This window comes from Lemur catta, chromosome 9, assembly GCF_020740605.2.
Source record: "Lemur catta isolate mLemCat1 chromosome 9, mLemCat1.pri, whole genome shotgun sequence".
Classification (NCBI taxonomy): Eukaryota; Metazoa; Chordata; class Mammalia; order Primates; family Lemuridae; genus Lemur; species Lemur catta.
The window spans coordinates 58,563,192-58,579,892 of record NC_059136.1 but is presented as its reverse complement, the minus strand read 5'-3'; the positions used below and the strand labels follow the sequence as shown (position 1 = coordinate 58,579,892).

Sequence of the window (16,701 nt, the reverse complement as noted above, 5' to 3'; positions counted from 1 at the left end):
GATATAATGATAATGAAAAACTTTGGAATATTGCAAAACTTATGAAAATGTGATACAGAGACATGGATTCAGCACATGCTGCTGGAAAAATGGTGTCACTAGACTTGCTCAATGCAGGGTTATCATAAACCTTCAATTGGGAAAACTCAATATCAGCAAAGTGTAATAAAGCAAAGCCCACAAAATGAGGTATGCCTGTACTTATTCTCAAAGAGGGTTCTTAGCAAATAACTTGGTTAGTTTTACTTAGTATTCATTTATATATGAAGTATAATAAAATTTTGTTTTATAGCATGGTAAATCTTTTCATAAATATCCATATTGCCTTATTAAATGAAATAAATAAACTTTTACTAATCATACACAATTTTGTATGTTGCGTATTTGCTAAGATGCCTGGAACACAGTTGCTGGGTCTGGTTTTTGCTGTATACTTCCCATCTACTGTCTATATCAATATAATTATACTCTGAGATGGAACGATAGCAAAGTCCCTTGGCACTTTGCTGACTCTTTTCTTATCTCACAGATGATTTAATATAGATGTGATGGATGTTCCTAGAGCCATTGTTTCTTCCCTAATAAATTTCAATCAAAAGTATGATTATGTGCAAATATGATTTGTTTGTAATAATAAATAATAGTAAAAGTTCGGTTTTAGATATTTTCACAAAGCTATATAGCAGTTTTGTCATTGATTTTTCCCAAATTAAAATGCAAGTTCTTTTTTATGACTTTATAGTCATATTTTATTGTTTTAATTGACATATAATTCACATACCATAAAACAAATGCTTTTTTAAAATATTTTTTAAATAACATATTTTCAATTTCATAGCTTTTGGCTTAGAAACAGCCTTAAAATTTATTTCTTTCTGAATTCATAACATTTATTCATTCAACAATATTTTATTTTGTGCCTGCAGAAGCACATATGTGGTTTCTGTACATATGTTGATGTGTTAGTTGCCCTAAAAAGTATTTTTTCAATTTATCAAGTGTCTAATTCTGTATTAAAAGTATTTGAATTTTTATCCATTATTTCATATATCATTGTTTATGTTAATAACTAATCTGTCACAACTAAAAAAGTGTGTCATAATTATGGGATAACAAAATATTTTTGGATATATATTAGGACCTGTTATAATATTATCTTATCAATCATATGATAATTATTTTCACCATATTAACAGTGAATCATTAATTAGCTTTTGATAATGGAATGTTTAGCTCTTTAGTTCCTTTGAAATATGTATTTATATCAAAATGATGTTTGTAGCAATACATCAACATGTCATAGCTGAAATAATTTTTAATGATGTGAATATTCTATGTTATAGTTTATCCCTGACTTTACTGTTAAATTGATATAAATTTTAAATATTTAGGTAATTTATTCATTCATTTAACTCAAATGTTGTTTGAGTTGTGTATTATGTGCCAAGTGCTATGCTAAGCACTGGGGATGTAGTGTTCAACAAAAATAAACATAGATCCTACTCTTACAGACCTTACAGTCTCATGGATGAGATAGAAGTTAACATCCAGCCAAAGAGATATACAATTTACCATTAGAACAAATGTTCCTATGAAGAACTGTCAGAGTGTGGCACTTAACGTCAATTGTTCTTTTGATTGAATCGTCAGATCCATGTTTTAGTTCAGTGCAGTGTTGTTTACTTTAGAACTATTTGAAATAGTTATGTATACTCTATTTTTTAACTCAGAAAATTTAAAGAGAACAGATAAGGTGAACTTATGTTTTCCAGGCCAGGGGAAGGTTGGCAGTCAGGACATTTTGAAGGAGTGTTTCTACAGTGCAAAGAAAAACCTTTGGTGAGACTCATTTAGTTTTTATGATTTTTGAAAATATATTTTAAACTGTTTATCTTTGTTCTTTTATGCAATAGGACTAACGATTACAAGAATTAGAGCTCAGAGTAAATTCTTTTAGACCTATTCCTCCAAAATTACTGTATAAATTTAAAACTATCTGTTCTTTTAAACTGCTCATGTTTTGTAACCATCTTCCTGTCATAACAAGTAAATTTATCAAAAAGGCAAAGGTAGGATTGCTTTTATTAATATACTTTATCTTTAATGTACATTTGTTGACTTTTTGGAAATTTTTTCTATTTCATAAGTGAGTTCGTGCTAGATTGTTCTTTACCATAAGCTAACGTAGTAATTTTGCACTAGAAGTAATTATTTTTCGTTTACTTCCATTAACAATGCTTTAGCAGAGGATGGTCCAGGCAGAGGCCATGCCTAGCAGTGGCTCAAACCTAAACCTATGCAAACGTGAGCAGAATTAAAAACTATCCAGACTTTTTTTTTTTTTGCTTATGGCTTTTATTGCTTTTTTTGTCTTTTCACCTTCTTTGCTCCTGTCCATCACCTCAAGCCTTGGGGAAGAGTGTTGGTCTTTGGGGCAATGTGGAGGTGTCTTCCTTTCCTGTACTGACAAGCTGAACAGACGCACCTTGTTGGTTCGACCCATCAGCAAGCAGGACCCTTTCAGTAATTGCTCTGGCTTCTTTCCTTCTGTAAGAAATTATTTTTAAATTTATGCTACAGAACTCCCATTAACAGGAACACAGAGAAGGAACTGAACTAGCCATAAAGTCAACTCTTGATTTTCATTTCCCCCTCTATCATCCACTTTGTAAATGAACTATAATGCAATTTTAAATCATAGACTGATTTTCCACTATAATCTGTTTCTGCATCACTTGCACATGCTACTGTCACTCTGGTTTTGTGAATACAAACTAATTTTACCATCAGTATAAGAAAATCAAAGTAGGACATTAAATATGTTTTTTAATTGTGCATGTATTGAATGATCAAGAGTTGACCAATGCTGCATTTGTCATTCTGTTTATGATTCTTACTGAGATTGCTTTTTGTTATTTTTTTTCTGTTATTAAGCCCTTGTCTTCTCATAACTAATTTGAAGTACATTATTTGTTGCCCTCTTGAATCTGAATAAGATTGTACTTCTTTCATTAATTGGATAGAAGATGCACACTAGACTGTATACCACTGACTTTTAGAAGTTTAGAACCTTGCTTTTTCTAAATAGTACAAGACACCTGAGTATGTTCTTAAGCTAACTTCTTTTAAGTGATATTATTAAAGTTATGAAAAATGCATGTAATTTTTAAATACTAAAAGCAAATTATCACAATGGCAATAACCATTCTTTCAAGAATTTATTAAATCACTGCAGACATTACTAGAAATTTTCTCAGCATATGTAAACTATTTCTTTTCCCTTTTTGCAAGTGAAAAGAGGTTTAAGACATATATCTTTACCATTACAAAAATATTTTAAAAAATATATTTCTAAATTTACTGTTTAATAGTTTATTTGCACAGCAAATCCTATTTTCCAATTTGATGTTGAACTTTTCTAGCATAGTCTCTCTTTAGTGCTGGAGAAAGATGTATCTAAAATGTGGCTTTTATATCAGTGGAAGTTGTATTTGGGGGTTTTTGTTTGTTTTTGTTTCTGAGACAGGGTCTTGCTCTATTGCCTAGGCTAGAGTGCAGTGGCGTCATCATAATTTACTGTAGCCTCCAATCCTGGGCTCAAGCGATCCTCCGGCCTCAGCCCGACCGAATAGCTGGCACTGCCTGGCTAATTTTTTTTTTATTTTTTGCAAAGACAAGGTCTCACTATTGCTCAGGCTGGTGTCGAACAAATGGGTTCAAGTGATCCTCCCACCTTGGCCTCCCAAAGCACTAGGATTACAGATAAGAGCTACTGCACCCAGACTCTATTTAGATTTATTTTACTCTCTTTGGATGTTCATTAGTGTCTATGAGAAATATTCTTAATAATTTTAACACGTATTGATGAAAAACCCTAAATTTATTATTAATATGCTTTTGAAATTTCTTTATCATATTTTCTAAAATTTTTAAATTCAATGCCTTTTATTAAAATTTCTTTATCAGTGTTTTCTAATTTTTCATTTTAAATAGTATAAAATATTATTGTATGAAAATGATATTTATATTACCTGAACTTTAACTAGTATTTATTTTTTCCTTATATTAAGGAAATTAGGAATGCAGCAGTTTAAAAAAACAAACAAAAAAAAAAACCCTCTTACTTCCTGTAGCTTACCTCTCAATAATGCTTACATTTGAATATGTGTAAAAATATTTTTTTAAATCAAAGCATTCATATAATTAAATACCTTTTATACTATTTACATTGTTCAAATGTTGCTATTAATATTTATTATGAGTTGGATATTTAGATTAATGGTCAATGCTACCCCCTTCCCCAATTTAAGACACCTAGAACAGACAGCGTTGCTGTGACCTCTTCCACTGGGGCTATACCACAGCTACCCTACTCCATCCATTATTGTCTGCTGTCTAGCAACATGGTGACAAGACTGGTAGCAGTTTTCTGATTTACTATGCATCTTTTATTTTGAGTATAGAATAAAAAAGAAAGGGAAATGAGGTAGGAGAAGCAGGAAAATGTTGGGAACAGTAAAAAATGATTTGAGGGCAGACAATTAGGAGGAAAAATGATTATTGCACAACCGTTTAATGCTTACTTTCCAAGTTTTTAAAAAATGATCAATGGGGAAAAAATATGTACAAAGATAATTTCTTTCCTTCCATCCTTCAGTATAAAATCCAGATTAAAAGCAAAATTAGCAGTTATAGCTGAAGTGCATACTTTTTTTCCCTCTTACCATGTCATTGGATGTTAGGCAACAACAAGAGAGGAGGAAAGTGGAAGTAAAAGAGGTTTAGGAGTGATGGGATGACAGAGGCTCAGACACACCACTGCTTTCCTATTTCTTACTTTCTTCTCTTTAAGTGAATACATTTCCTTCTCTTTTCCTCCTGTGTTCAGTTCCCCTCTTAACAATCCCCTCTTTGGGCTGTAATAACTTAAAAACTCTTTCAATTTTTGGGAAAAGGGTTGGGGAATGTGGGATATAATAACTCTCTAATTTTATGCTGAGCAGTTTGCAAAACTGGATTTTATGTATATTCATTCAAGAAAATTTTTTTCAATAGGTGTTCTTTTTGTATGTTGAGGAATACAAAAGCATATATTTTACTTCACCCTTTTAAAGTATGCTGTTTTATTATAATTTGTTTACAGTATGCAATTTGAATATAAGAGTTGATTGGGCTAGTTTTATCAGAAATATTAAGGTTATGGTATATTTTATACTCTCAATCAAATGTTATATGTTTACTAGCATAGTAGAATAACAAAGATTATGAGTTATAGAATAGCTGATAGTTAGGTTTTTAAAACAATGTGATAACTACTGAAAATGGGCAAGTTCTAAAAGACAAATGTTATATTTTTGTGTCACCTTACTAATTCCTTTAAAGATATACTAACTGGTTAGTTCAGTTATGAAATGATGGTATCAATGAGGCATCTTTTATGGGCTCTGTCTTCATATAAATTAGCCAAATTATTGAAGGAAAAACTCTGTTCTTACAAATGTTATGTCCCCTCTAGTATAGGCAATCATCTGGCCTATTCAGGTTTGATCCACATAAAAATATATAACATGGTTATTTCAATTTCACCTGAATAAACAATCCTTCTGTGACCTATTTGTTGATAGCCTATTGGTGCTCATAATGAAGTATTAAGAAATGAAAACATAGAATCAAGAGATAGTCTTTTTCAAATTCTCAATGTTACAGAAAATGTACAAATCTTGGAAGTAAGCACAAAGATGCTAATTATCTCTCTCACTATCTAGAACTGGAACTGAGGATTCCTAACTTTTAGTTCAGTTATTCTGACTGTCATAGAAGCTTTTGTCCTATCTGTAGAATTGATCAGTCATCTGTTTATTAAGAGATAGAAGATAGGTAAGACAAAAAGGTCAAAATACTAACTGAGGTCATTTTCTTCTTTCAAATAGTATTTCTCTTTTTTAACGATATGTGTACTATGATTTCCTTTTCCTGGAACAGACAACTACAAAACTTCTAGATGGCTCTCATCAGCAGCATGGATTTCTCTCTCTGACATATACAAAAGCTGTAACAAAAAATGTCCGCCACAAGTTAACATCAAGAAATGAGCGAAGAAGTTTTCATAAATTATCTGAAGGTTTAATGGATGGTTCCCCTCATTTTCTTCATGAAATTCTTCTTTCAGCACAAGCCTTTGATATTGTCCTTTGTTTTCCTTTACTTAATGCCATTGCAAGTATATTTCAAGCAAAACTACCAAGAACCGAAAAAGAGAAAAGAAAATCTCCTGGTCAGCCCATGAGGACCCATACACTCACATCACGCAATTTACCTTTGATTTATATCAACACAAGTGTAATCAGAATTTTTGTTCCAAAAACAGAAGATATACAGCCAACAGTTGAAGGTATTGTCTTCCGATTTTTTTTATCTGATTTTAAATAATTTTATTGTAGAGACCTTAGTTTTCTGGGGGTTTGTTTGTTTTTAAAAACAAAATAAGTTTTATAATAGTGAAATATAAAAATTCTATGATTTAAATATTCACATGATGACTAAGGGTAAGCAAAAAAAATTAGTCAGTGCATCAAGGTTCCTGTGGCTTGTCCAAGCTTCTCAGTGCCTTGTAAAATTATTCTGTGTCTTAAACTGAATAGAATCGATAATTCCACTGCCTCCACTCACAGAGTGATTTTTAAAATTTTAGTTGCCCCCATGCTACAAAAGAATGGAGAACTTTAAGCATTTTGGGTGGTATTCCGGCACCATGATTAGTGGTATGGACTTTGAAGTTACACAGACCTTAGTTGAAATACCAACTTTACTGGTTATAAACTATGAAATCTTGAGCAAGTTAATCTAAGATCCTCATGTGTAAAATAGTAATAGTAGTACCTAACTTGATAATAAGCTGTATTGATAGCTTACTTTCAAATAATGACCCAAAACTATGTGCATAGTGCCAGTCTCATAGTAAACTCTCAGTAAACGGGAGTATTATCCTGAGAATGTTGTGTCCTTTCTTTTATGGTGGAATTCCAGATGTTCCACATATCATTACTGCTGTTACTTCATTGGCAAAAACTTAATCATGTGACTATACCCAGCTGCAATAAAGGCTGAGATACAATCTTTTACCTAGGTGGCGTGGTAGTATGCTATCTTAGTCCCTTCCTGATACTATAACAGAATACCTTAGACTGGGTAATTTATAAATAATAGAAATTTCTCACAGTTTTGGAGGCTTAGAAGTTCCAGATCAAGGTGCCATCAGATTCAGTGTCTGGTGATGGCTGCTGCTTGCAAGATGACTCCTTGTTGCTGTGTCCTCACACGACAGAAAGGCAAAAGGACAAAAAGGGACGAATTCACTCCTTCAAGCCCTTTTATAAGGGCACTAATCCCCTCCATGAGGAGGGAGCCCTCATGGCCAAATCACCTCACAAAGACCCTACCTCTTAATACTCTCACCTTGGTGTTTCAAAGTACGAATTTTGGAAGGACAGTGAAGCCATAGCATATGCCCAGTGAATAATAGGGCCCTTTGAATTTGAGAGAGAAGAGAGAAATGGATATTTGAGGGATAAATAATAGTGTGCCAACAAAAATAGCAAAGGTCTTTTTCTTTTATTAATAGTTACTATGTGGAGAAGGAAGACCTTGAATGGTCGGTGATGATAAGTAACAATGGAAAATCAGTTGGCTCCATTCTCTTTCTTCTCAGCGTCTAGTTCTGTTTCTTATTCTGTCTGCAGATGATCTTAATTAGGGAAGGTAGTCTGCCTAATATTAACATCAATATTTAAGGTTTATTAAAAGTAATGGTTTTTTTTTCATTTTTGTAATAAAAAATATTTGTAGATCATTATAGTCCTTAATCACCAAGGTGTCTTTTGCTAAATTCAATGTATTATACTTATGGATTCTTAATACAAACCAGTTCCTACATTTTATGTCTAATTTTTGCTACAGACCATCTTAAAATTGATTACTTTGAGATGTAAAGTTACTATTCTCTGAATATGCTATATTCTGACAGTAGTGTACAGTGTTTTCATGTATTCAGATAGTTTGTAGAAACACATGAATGGTAAAGAAAAAAGAATTAGTCTTTATTGAGTAATTACAAGTGATATGAGAGATAAGCCACTACCTAGAAAAATAAGAAGCTGCATATTCATTACAAAGGTAATGACCATTATGCTTTATCCTTATTATTAGATTTTATATATGAATATCTAATGAATTTTTAGACAATGTATCTTAAAGTTACTTAGGTAAACAGAGAAACCTACATTTTTTAAAATTTCAAATAATTTTTTAAAAAATTAAGTGGATGAAATATTTTTGTTACATGGATATATTGTATAATGCTGAAGTCAGGTCTTTTAGTGCACCTATCGCCAGAATAGTGTTCATTGTACCCGATAGGTAAGTTTTTATCCCTTACTCCCCTCCTACCCAATCTCCTTCTTTGTTTCCAATGTCCTTTACATCTCTTTGTGCCTGTGTGTGCTCATCGTTTAGCTCCCAGTTATTAAAGAGTACGTGTGGTGTTTGTTTTTTCATTCCTGAGATAGTTCACTTAGGATAATGGTCTCCAGCTCCATCCAAGTTGCTACAAAAGACATTATTTCATTCCTTTTTATGGCTGAGTAGTACTCCTTGGTGTGTGTGTATATGGGTGTGTGGGTGTGGGTATATATACACATAGTATATATGTATGTACACACATGCTACATTTTCTTTATCCACTCATGAATTGACGGACACTTAGGTTGATTCTGTATCTTTGCAATTGTGAATTGAGCTGCAATAAACATTTGAGTGCAGGTGTCTTTTTGATAAAAATGACTTCTTTTGCTTTGGGTATATACCCAGTAGTTGGATTGCTGGATCAAATGGTAAGTCTACTTTTATTTCTTTGAAGAATCTCCATACTGTTTTCTGTAAAGATTGTACTAATTTGCAGTCCCACCAACATTGCATAAATGTTCCTTTTTCTCTGCATCCACACCAGCATCTATTGTTTTTTGACTTTTCAATTACGGGCCATTTGAACAGGGGTAAGGTAATATCTCATTGTGGTTTTAATTTGCATTTCCCTGATGATTAGTATTGTGGAACATTTTTTCATTTTTTTTTTTTTTTTGGCCATTTGTCTACCTTTTTTTGAAAAACTTCTGTTCATGTCTTTTGCCCACTTTTTGATGGTGTTGTTTAGAAACCTACATTTTTATACAAGGTAAGTCTCTGAGGACCATAGGTTAAGAGTTATAATAACATTTTCTTATAACCATAGAAGAGGCCTAGACATAAAACACCACTGAGATTATCAAACCCTCTTTTTTACTTTACAACTGACAATAGGAGGAAAACACCATGGAAACAGAAGTAGTTTGGCTTTATTACAGAAAACTCCTCGGTATTTTAGGAAAAGAATTTGGGGCAGTCCATTACATTTTTAATATGGTATCATTTTGCAGTGTCTGTAGCTATCTTTCATTAAAAATAGTCACAGAAATTTTGCATCTAGATAAAAACAAGAAAGTTTTATGCTATCTATATTATTAAAAATTTAAATATAGGTTTTATAATGATTAAGTATATTATTTTCCATAAATATCTCTCTGGTATAAAACATTCATTTTCTTACCTTGAGTGTGTTCCTATATTTCATTTTAAAATAAGATATGTTAGTAAGCTTTTGTGATTTCCTGAAAATTCCTTGCAGCATATATTTTATGTTCTTCATTCCTTAATTGTCTTATTATTTTCAGTTTAAATAATTGGTAATGCCAATATTTCATTGAAATGTAAGAAAAAAGTGATATTAGAGGTGAGAGGGTGGAATGGGATGGAAAGATATACAAGGAGAATGTTTTATTAAAAAAGCTGAGAAAATAGAGGCTGCAGAAACAGAAAAGGAAATAAAGCAATGTATCTGATTGTACCTTTGTAGTAATAGGGAAATGTCCATGATTTACAAATGATCCTCAAATTTCATGACCTGATTGATTTCTAAATAAAAATTGCCTGTTTCATGACCCTAAACTGAGTCCTTTTTCCTGTAATATTCCCTATACTATTTTAATTTAGAGTTTCCATCTTTAAAACCCATTTCACACCATAAAATAATCAATATTGGTCAAGAATATAAATTTTAAAAATAACCAAGGTATATGCTTCAGTTGCCCATTTGTTAAATTTTAAAACTTGACCAAGAATATAAGGCGATATCAGTATGTTGATTTTTCAGCATAAGCCAGCCAGGCTAAGACTTTTAAAATAGGTATCAAATAGTGTTTACACTGGTATATCTTCATGAATCAGACATAGCTGACTCTCAAAGTGTGCATTTGATCTGTATTCAAAATTTGCTCTTGAATGAGCAATCTATGCCTATAGCAATATATGCCTATCACAAAGCAATCTGTTAAAGATGATTCATAAACCAAATACAACTAAACTTTGTATTAATATGCACAGTGGTCATTAGGGTACACATTCATTGAAACTTCTTTCTGTCTTCAAGTGCCATTATGGCAATAACTAATTAAAACCTTTTGTTGATGGCTTTGTCTAGGGCTGTCACAACAGTTTTGGTTTTATAAAAGTATAACATTAAACAGTAGCAATTTCAAATACTCTTGAGACTTTAGATGTTTTACTATATTGACTTTATATTGAGAATATTAAAGGAAGTTGAAGTCTTCAAAACAATTTTATTTCATATGCTGGACTTAAGACAATGTAATCGTAAGCAACAGTCTTACATTATCTGACAATTGCATGAAAATTCTACACTTTATTTAAGCTTTTGGTTATGGATACAAGCTCATGATTTCAGAGTTGTTTATAGCCTTTTCATATGCCATACACAAGTGTACATTTGTACATCTGCATACACACATATAACACTCTCTTGCCCCAAGAAAAGACAAAGTCTTTCAGACTTGTAATTCATGTTATATTAATGTAAAACTTTTTAATCATCTCTAAAATTCAGTTAATGATAAGAAAAGATATATTTAACATTCTAATATTTTATTTGGGGAAGCAATATTAAAAGTCTGATTTTCAACCTGAATATTGTTTGCATTAAGTGCAGTTATCAAGATTCTGAATCTACAGGTGTTTGACTTCCAGCTTAAGCTTTTTATTTTAGAAAAGGGGACTGTTTTTTGGATCTAGTGTAAGTCTTCTAGAATGAGTAGTTCCTCATGAGGCTCAATTTTTAAAAATAGAGTCAAGGCAAAGAAGGAAGGCATTCATTTTCATGTTGAAAATGCTTCTAGAGGGAACATTTCCTCATATGGTCCAACTATTAACTGCAGGTGAAGTAAACCAAAAAAGGGAAGATTTTTTTTTTCCAGCTATAAAGTAACTGAAGAAATGACTCAAGGCACTTTCTTGTATAAGAACATATTTTTATTATTTTTCTTATATCTCAATGATATATTTTGATAAGCTAAATACTTTCTATAATAAAATTAATTGTTTTAATCTAGTTTATGAATGATCTACATTAAGTGCTTTTTTTTATTATAACTTCATAGTATAATCTACCAAGAGCACTTTTGGCTCTAACAGAAGCAGAATTCTGTTCTTGGGTCTGGCTTTGTATATAACACCAAGTACGTCATTTTTCTTCCATATGTACCTCATTTATTGCAGTGCTTCTATTACATTTCAGACTTTCATATGCTGGGTAGTATCTGTAGCCTGGAAGAACAGTTAGCAAGTACACTAATTGCACTTTTGTGGTATAGTCTATTCTCCGGGCTTACTATTTATTGATTTAATTGATGCCTGCTGCTTAATCAAAGGTTTTACCCACATGGAACTATTTGATAAGCTTGGCATAAAATGCAAGATCTGTGAAATGTAAACATGTTCATAGTATAAGGACCTATAATCAAGCCAGACCTCTAGTCATTTGAAAATAGAGCAGCTGCATAAGAAGTAGTTTTCTATTTGATCTTTTTTGTTTTGTGAACATTTAAAAGTATTGTCTTCACTGTGGCATCTACATGCTAATATTTAGGATGATAGTTCCTTTTTTTCCCCCTTTGCTGTCTTCCCTCCTCCTACCTCCCCACCATTTCATCTTCCTCCACTCCCTTTATGGTCATCTTATTCTGGTTCCTTCTTTGCCTCACTAAATATCTTTTTCTTCTGATTTTCTTAATTCTGACTTTCCTTTTTTAGACTAATCTAAATCAGACCATACCAAGTGTACTGCTAAAGCAGCTGGAAATAATCTCATAGCTTTTGCATTCTTTGGGCACCACAGTTTGGGAAATATGGATTGTATGCCTTTGTAGGCATGTTCTGTTCAGGATATTCCTGAAGACTTGCAGCCAGTCCTTTTCTGTTCTATTTGTGGCAGATGATAGTTCTTTGAGAGAAATTATGAGTTTTAATATATGTTTACTTCAAAACCCAGAAAGTTGTATCTTGTTAACAATTTTTAAACAATTTTAAACACTGTTTACACAGCTCTTATAGTAGAATCATCTGTTGGAGACTAGAGAGTAAAATTTAATGAATGGGGTCATTAAGAACGTCTATCCATCCCAAATAGTCCTTAGAAAAGATGTTGAATTAGCCAGTGAGTTATAGAAAAAGTGTTGAACTTCATAAGATGAGAACATATGGTTAAATATTGTCTTATTCAATGCAAAGAAAAGAATTAGAACTGATATATCTTTTTATCTTTTTTTGTTTTTGTGATTACTTACCTTAATTTTAGACTTCATTAAGAGGTCGGGCAGATGGGAGGGGAGTGGAGGGGATGGGTATGTACACACCTAATGGGTGCAGTGTGCACCATCTGGGGGATAGACATGCTTGAAGCTCTGACTTGGGTGGTGCAAAGGCAGTGTATGTAACCTACACATTTGTACCCCTGTAATATGCTGAAATAAAAAAAATTAAAAAAAAAGAGATAGGCTTTTAAACAAGTGTGAATTTCTAAGGTAATTCACAGTAGAAATTATTAAAATTAAAAAGTGCCTAGGATAAAAAGTTGGTTTGTTCTCTCATATTAAATAGTTGGTCTTTTCCATCTTCAATATTGTAGCCATCATATGTCTTTGGAATTTTCTTACATTTTAGGGCTTAAAGTGCTATACTGTGTGTGTGTGTGTGTGTGTGTGTGTGTGTGTGTGTGTGTGTGTGTGTGTGTTTAATTACTATTAATCATGTAAATTTAAATGGCTTTCAGAATTTGTTACTATAATATCCTTAAATATATTTGTTGATAACAATGGAGTATTAAAAACCCAGGGCTGAAAATCACTTGGGAGAAAGATGCAGATTGTGAAATTAGATAAACATATGGCTTCAGTACTACTTATATATATTTAATATCATATGTTTTAATGTTGGGAGTGGAATAATTGTTTTTCATTGTCGTTTTAATTGTGTTTTAACAGAAAACCACTTAATGGGATATGAAGGAAATAGAGAGTTAAAAACATCAGACCTTCTTATTTTAAACATATTTTTTCCTTTTGCTTTTCCTCATTTATTGGTCTTATCTTAACACGTCTCTGTTACAGCCCCTCAAAGATTTCTTCATATGCTTAAAGTCATGCACAGATCCACAGTGTATTCATAAATCTCTCTCTTTTGTTACAGTTAATCAGGCAGCAGCAGAAGACACTATGGTTTTGAAGATTGGCTCTGTTGCCATGGCTCCCCAAGCTGACAATCCGCTTGGCAGATCTGTCCTCAGGAAAGATATTTACCAGTAGGTTTGTTTTCTTATATTCAATCTTGCAACAATTTCATCCTGCAAAGAAATTCAGTGATCAATAAAACTTACTTAGTGTGGCCTGTAGAAATATTTTTCATTCAGGCTCTTTTGATATTTAAAACCAGGTTTTTCTGATTTTCTTCAGTTGTGGGTTTTTAAATTCATTCAGACAAATCAAGTATTTCTGTGAAGTGTTGATGAATAACAGAATGTAAGCACCAAGTCACCATAAAACTGAAGAAGCATAGTTTGGAAAATTTTAGCAGACTTCAAATTTGACCAAATCTCTAATCACGTAAGAAAACGAGGTCCTCTCTAGACCCACTACATCCTACTGTAGTCATGTTGTATCAAAGTGAAGCATTTTATTAATTTAAGTGTAAGCCATTATTTGAAATGTAGGAATGTGGATGTCATATGGATCAAAGCTGTAAAGAAAAACAAACTTCTGAAGAGAAATTTCACAGTAAACACTTTTTGTGAAAATACTGTGCTCTGGATTTTGTCACTGAATATTTGCAAACCACACCACGCATATATGGACAACTAAACTGGTGAACATATGTAATCAACATGATAAAAATAATATATGATTCATACTGAAGTTGGCACTGCTGCCAGACAAAAAAGTACAGTTGCAAATAATACCAAGTGAGAAAAGTCACAAAAATACAGATGAACAAGTGTCTTATTCTTCCTGTTGGTCTGTTTTTCAGATGTTATAGTCTTACTCTTCTAAAAAATAAATTCCTACTATTCCCCAGTAAATGTTACTGCTAGGAAAAAATTCTAATTTTGATAATGCATTTACCAACTAGAGACTTACAGCTATTTTTACTTTAAATGGATACAGGAATTTTATTTCTCTAATTTCTATTTATTTGAGTTAATAATTTTTTCCTTTGACTTATTCAGTTCTCTTCCTTATATTAATTTTTTTGATATCTTATAGTATTCATCCCTTAAATAAGTTTTTATTTCACTACCTCATATAAAATCTTAGGAAATCAGAACTGAAGGAGACCTTAGGAATTACCTAATCCACTTCCTTATTTTACAGATTAGGAAATTGAAGACCCAAAAGAATATTATAGTTTTCTCTAGTCAAATAGTGATAGAGCCAAGGTTACAACTCATGTCTTTTGATTCCCTTAGAATCTAGGGAAATAATTGCAGTACATAAATTCTGAATGAAAATACTTTAGTTTTCTAACATTTGGAAATTCTTTCAAGTATATTTTCTTTTCTACTTCAGAAGTAAGTAGTCCTCAAGTAGGGTCCTACTTTACTTTTGGCGGAAGAAATCTATTTTATGTTAAAAATCCTAACAACAGCAATAAAGTGAACCACCGTAATACTTCCTTTCCTCCCCTACCCTTTCCACTTTATGGCTCTTGCATGAGTTGTATTCTTACTTGCTTAGAACCCAGTTTGTATTCTGTGAGAAGATGCCTTTAGGTTTTCCTTGTATCTCTCTGGCAACTTCTTTTTGGTCTTCTTTACTGGTCTTCCTCCTAAGCAATCTCTTTAATATTATTATTCGTTAGAGTCTTCCTTTTAATCCTTTTTACCTGGCTCTTCTTGGGTAAGTCCGTCTGCTGTTTTAGCTCAGGAGAACCTGAATTCCAAGCATTTGTAATATCTTTGTGGTGCCCCTCTAGCCAAGGTTAGTAATATATATTAGAATATCAAGCTTAAAATTCTGGATCCTGGATGGCAAGCTCAACCTAATAGTTTTTCCTTGAAAGTTCACATTCCAAAGTCATTGCTAAGAAAATAAACTAACAAAAGATATTTACATAGGCATTTATCACAGATATTTCAAGATCTCATTGAAATTCTGTATTGTCAATGTCAGAGGAAGAATTGCAGAAGTAGAAACCACATTGGCATGAAGTAATCAGAGTAGGAGTGGCCTAGTTAGAATAAAAATGTATGCACAAAGCAAAAGACCCTGCGTCCTAGGGCTGCTTTTATAATTCCTGTGATTATGTTAACCATAAAATCTCAATGATCCAGATGCAAAAGGCCACTTATTATATGATTCCATTTATATGAAATGTCCAGAATGGATAAATTCATAGAGAACGGTCTATTAGTGGTTGCCAGGGGCTGGGGTGAGGGAAAATGAGAGTGATGCTAATGAGGATGGGGTTCATATTAGGGTGATGAAAATGTTCTGGAATTAGATAATGATGATGGTTGCATAACTGTGTGAATATATTAAAAACTACTGAGTTAAGTACAGCAGTCCCCCCTAGTCTGCAATTTTATTTTCTGCAGTTTGTTACCCACAGTCACCCATGGTCCAAAATTAGGTGAGCACAGTACAGTAAGATAATTTCGAAAGAGAGAGACCACACTTAACATAACTTTTATTACTGTATATTGTTATAATTATTTTATTTTATTATTAATTGTTGTTAATCTCTTACCGTGTCTAATTTGTAAATTAAGCATTATTGTAGGTCCATATGTATAGGAAAAAAATAGCATAAATGGGGTTTGGTACTATCCAAGGTTTCAGGCATCTACTGCGGGGTCTGGGAATGTATCCCAATAAGAGAAGAGGGTACTACTATACTTCAAAAGATGGAGTTTTATGTAATGTGATTTATATCTCAATTTTTAAAAATCACAATAGAGAAGAATGTTAGCCAGGCCTGAATGGTTTTAGCTAGTTATATGATAACTTGACTTTTTGACTACTTAAATGGATTAGCATTCTTAATCTCCAAAATCTTTTTTTTAATAGGGAATTTAATGGCTTTAGTTTGTGTGCAGTTTGTGTTCTCTCATATTTTTTGAGTCCTTATGAACTTTATTTTTATTCTCTGTGAAAGGAAATTTTCCTCATTTTGTGGTCCATCAAATAATGTTTCCAAAAATGTGTTGCGCAAAGTAGAAGCTTTGTGGAATATACATATCCAAATAAGTTTGGCAAATGCTTGATT

The 16,701-nt window shown here is 32.3% G+C and overlaps 1 protein-coding gene across 1 annotated transcript in view; it reads left to right on the top strand.

Moving 5' to 3' along the window:
- VPS13B (vacuolar protein sorting 13 homolog B) overlaps positions 1-16,701 on the top strand; it is a 752,846-nt gene that overhangs the window by 422,122 nt on the left and 314,023 nt on the right. The window contains exons 28-30 of the mRNA XM_045560402.1: positions 1,773-1,839; positions 5,983-6,391; positions 13,630-13,741. Coding sequence (XP_045416358.1) covers positions 1,773-1,839; positions 5,983-6,391; positions 13,630-13,741 — 588 coding nt within the window. The remainder of the gene's footprint in view (positions 1-1,772; positions 1,840-5,982; positions 6,392-13,629; positions 13,742-16,701) is intronic.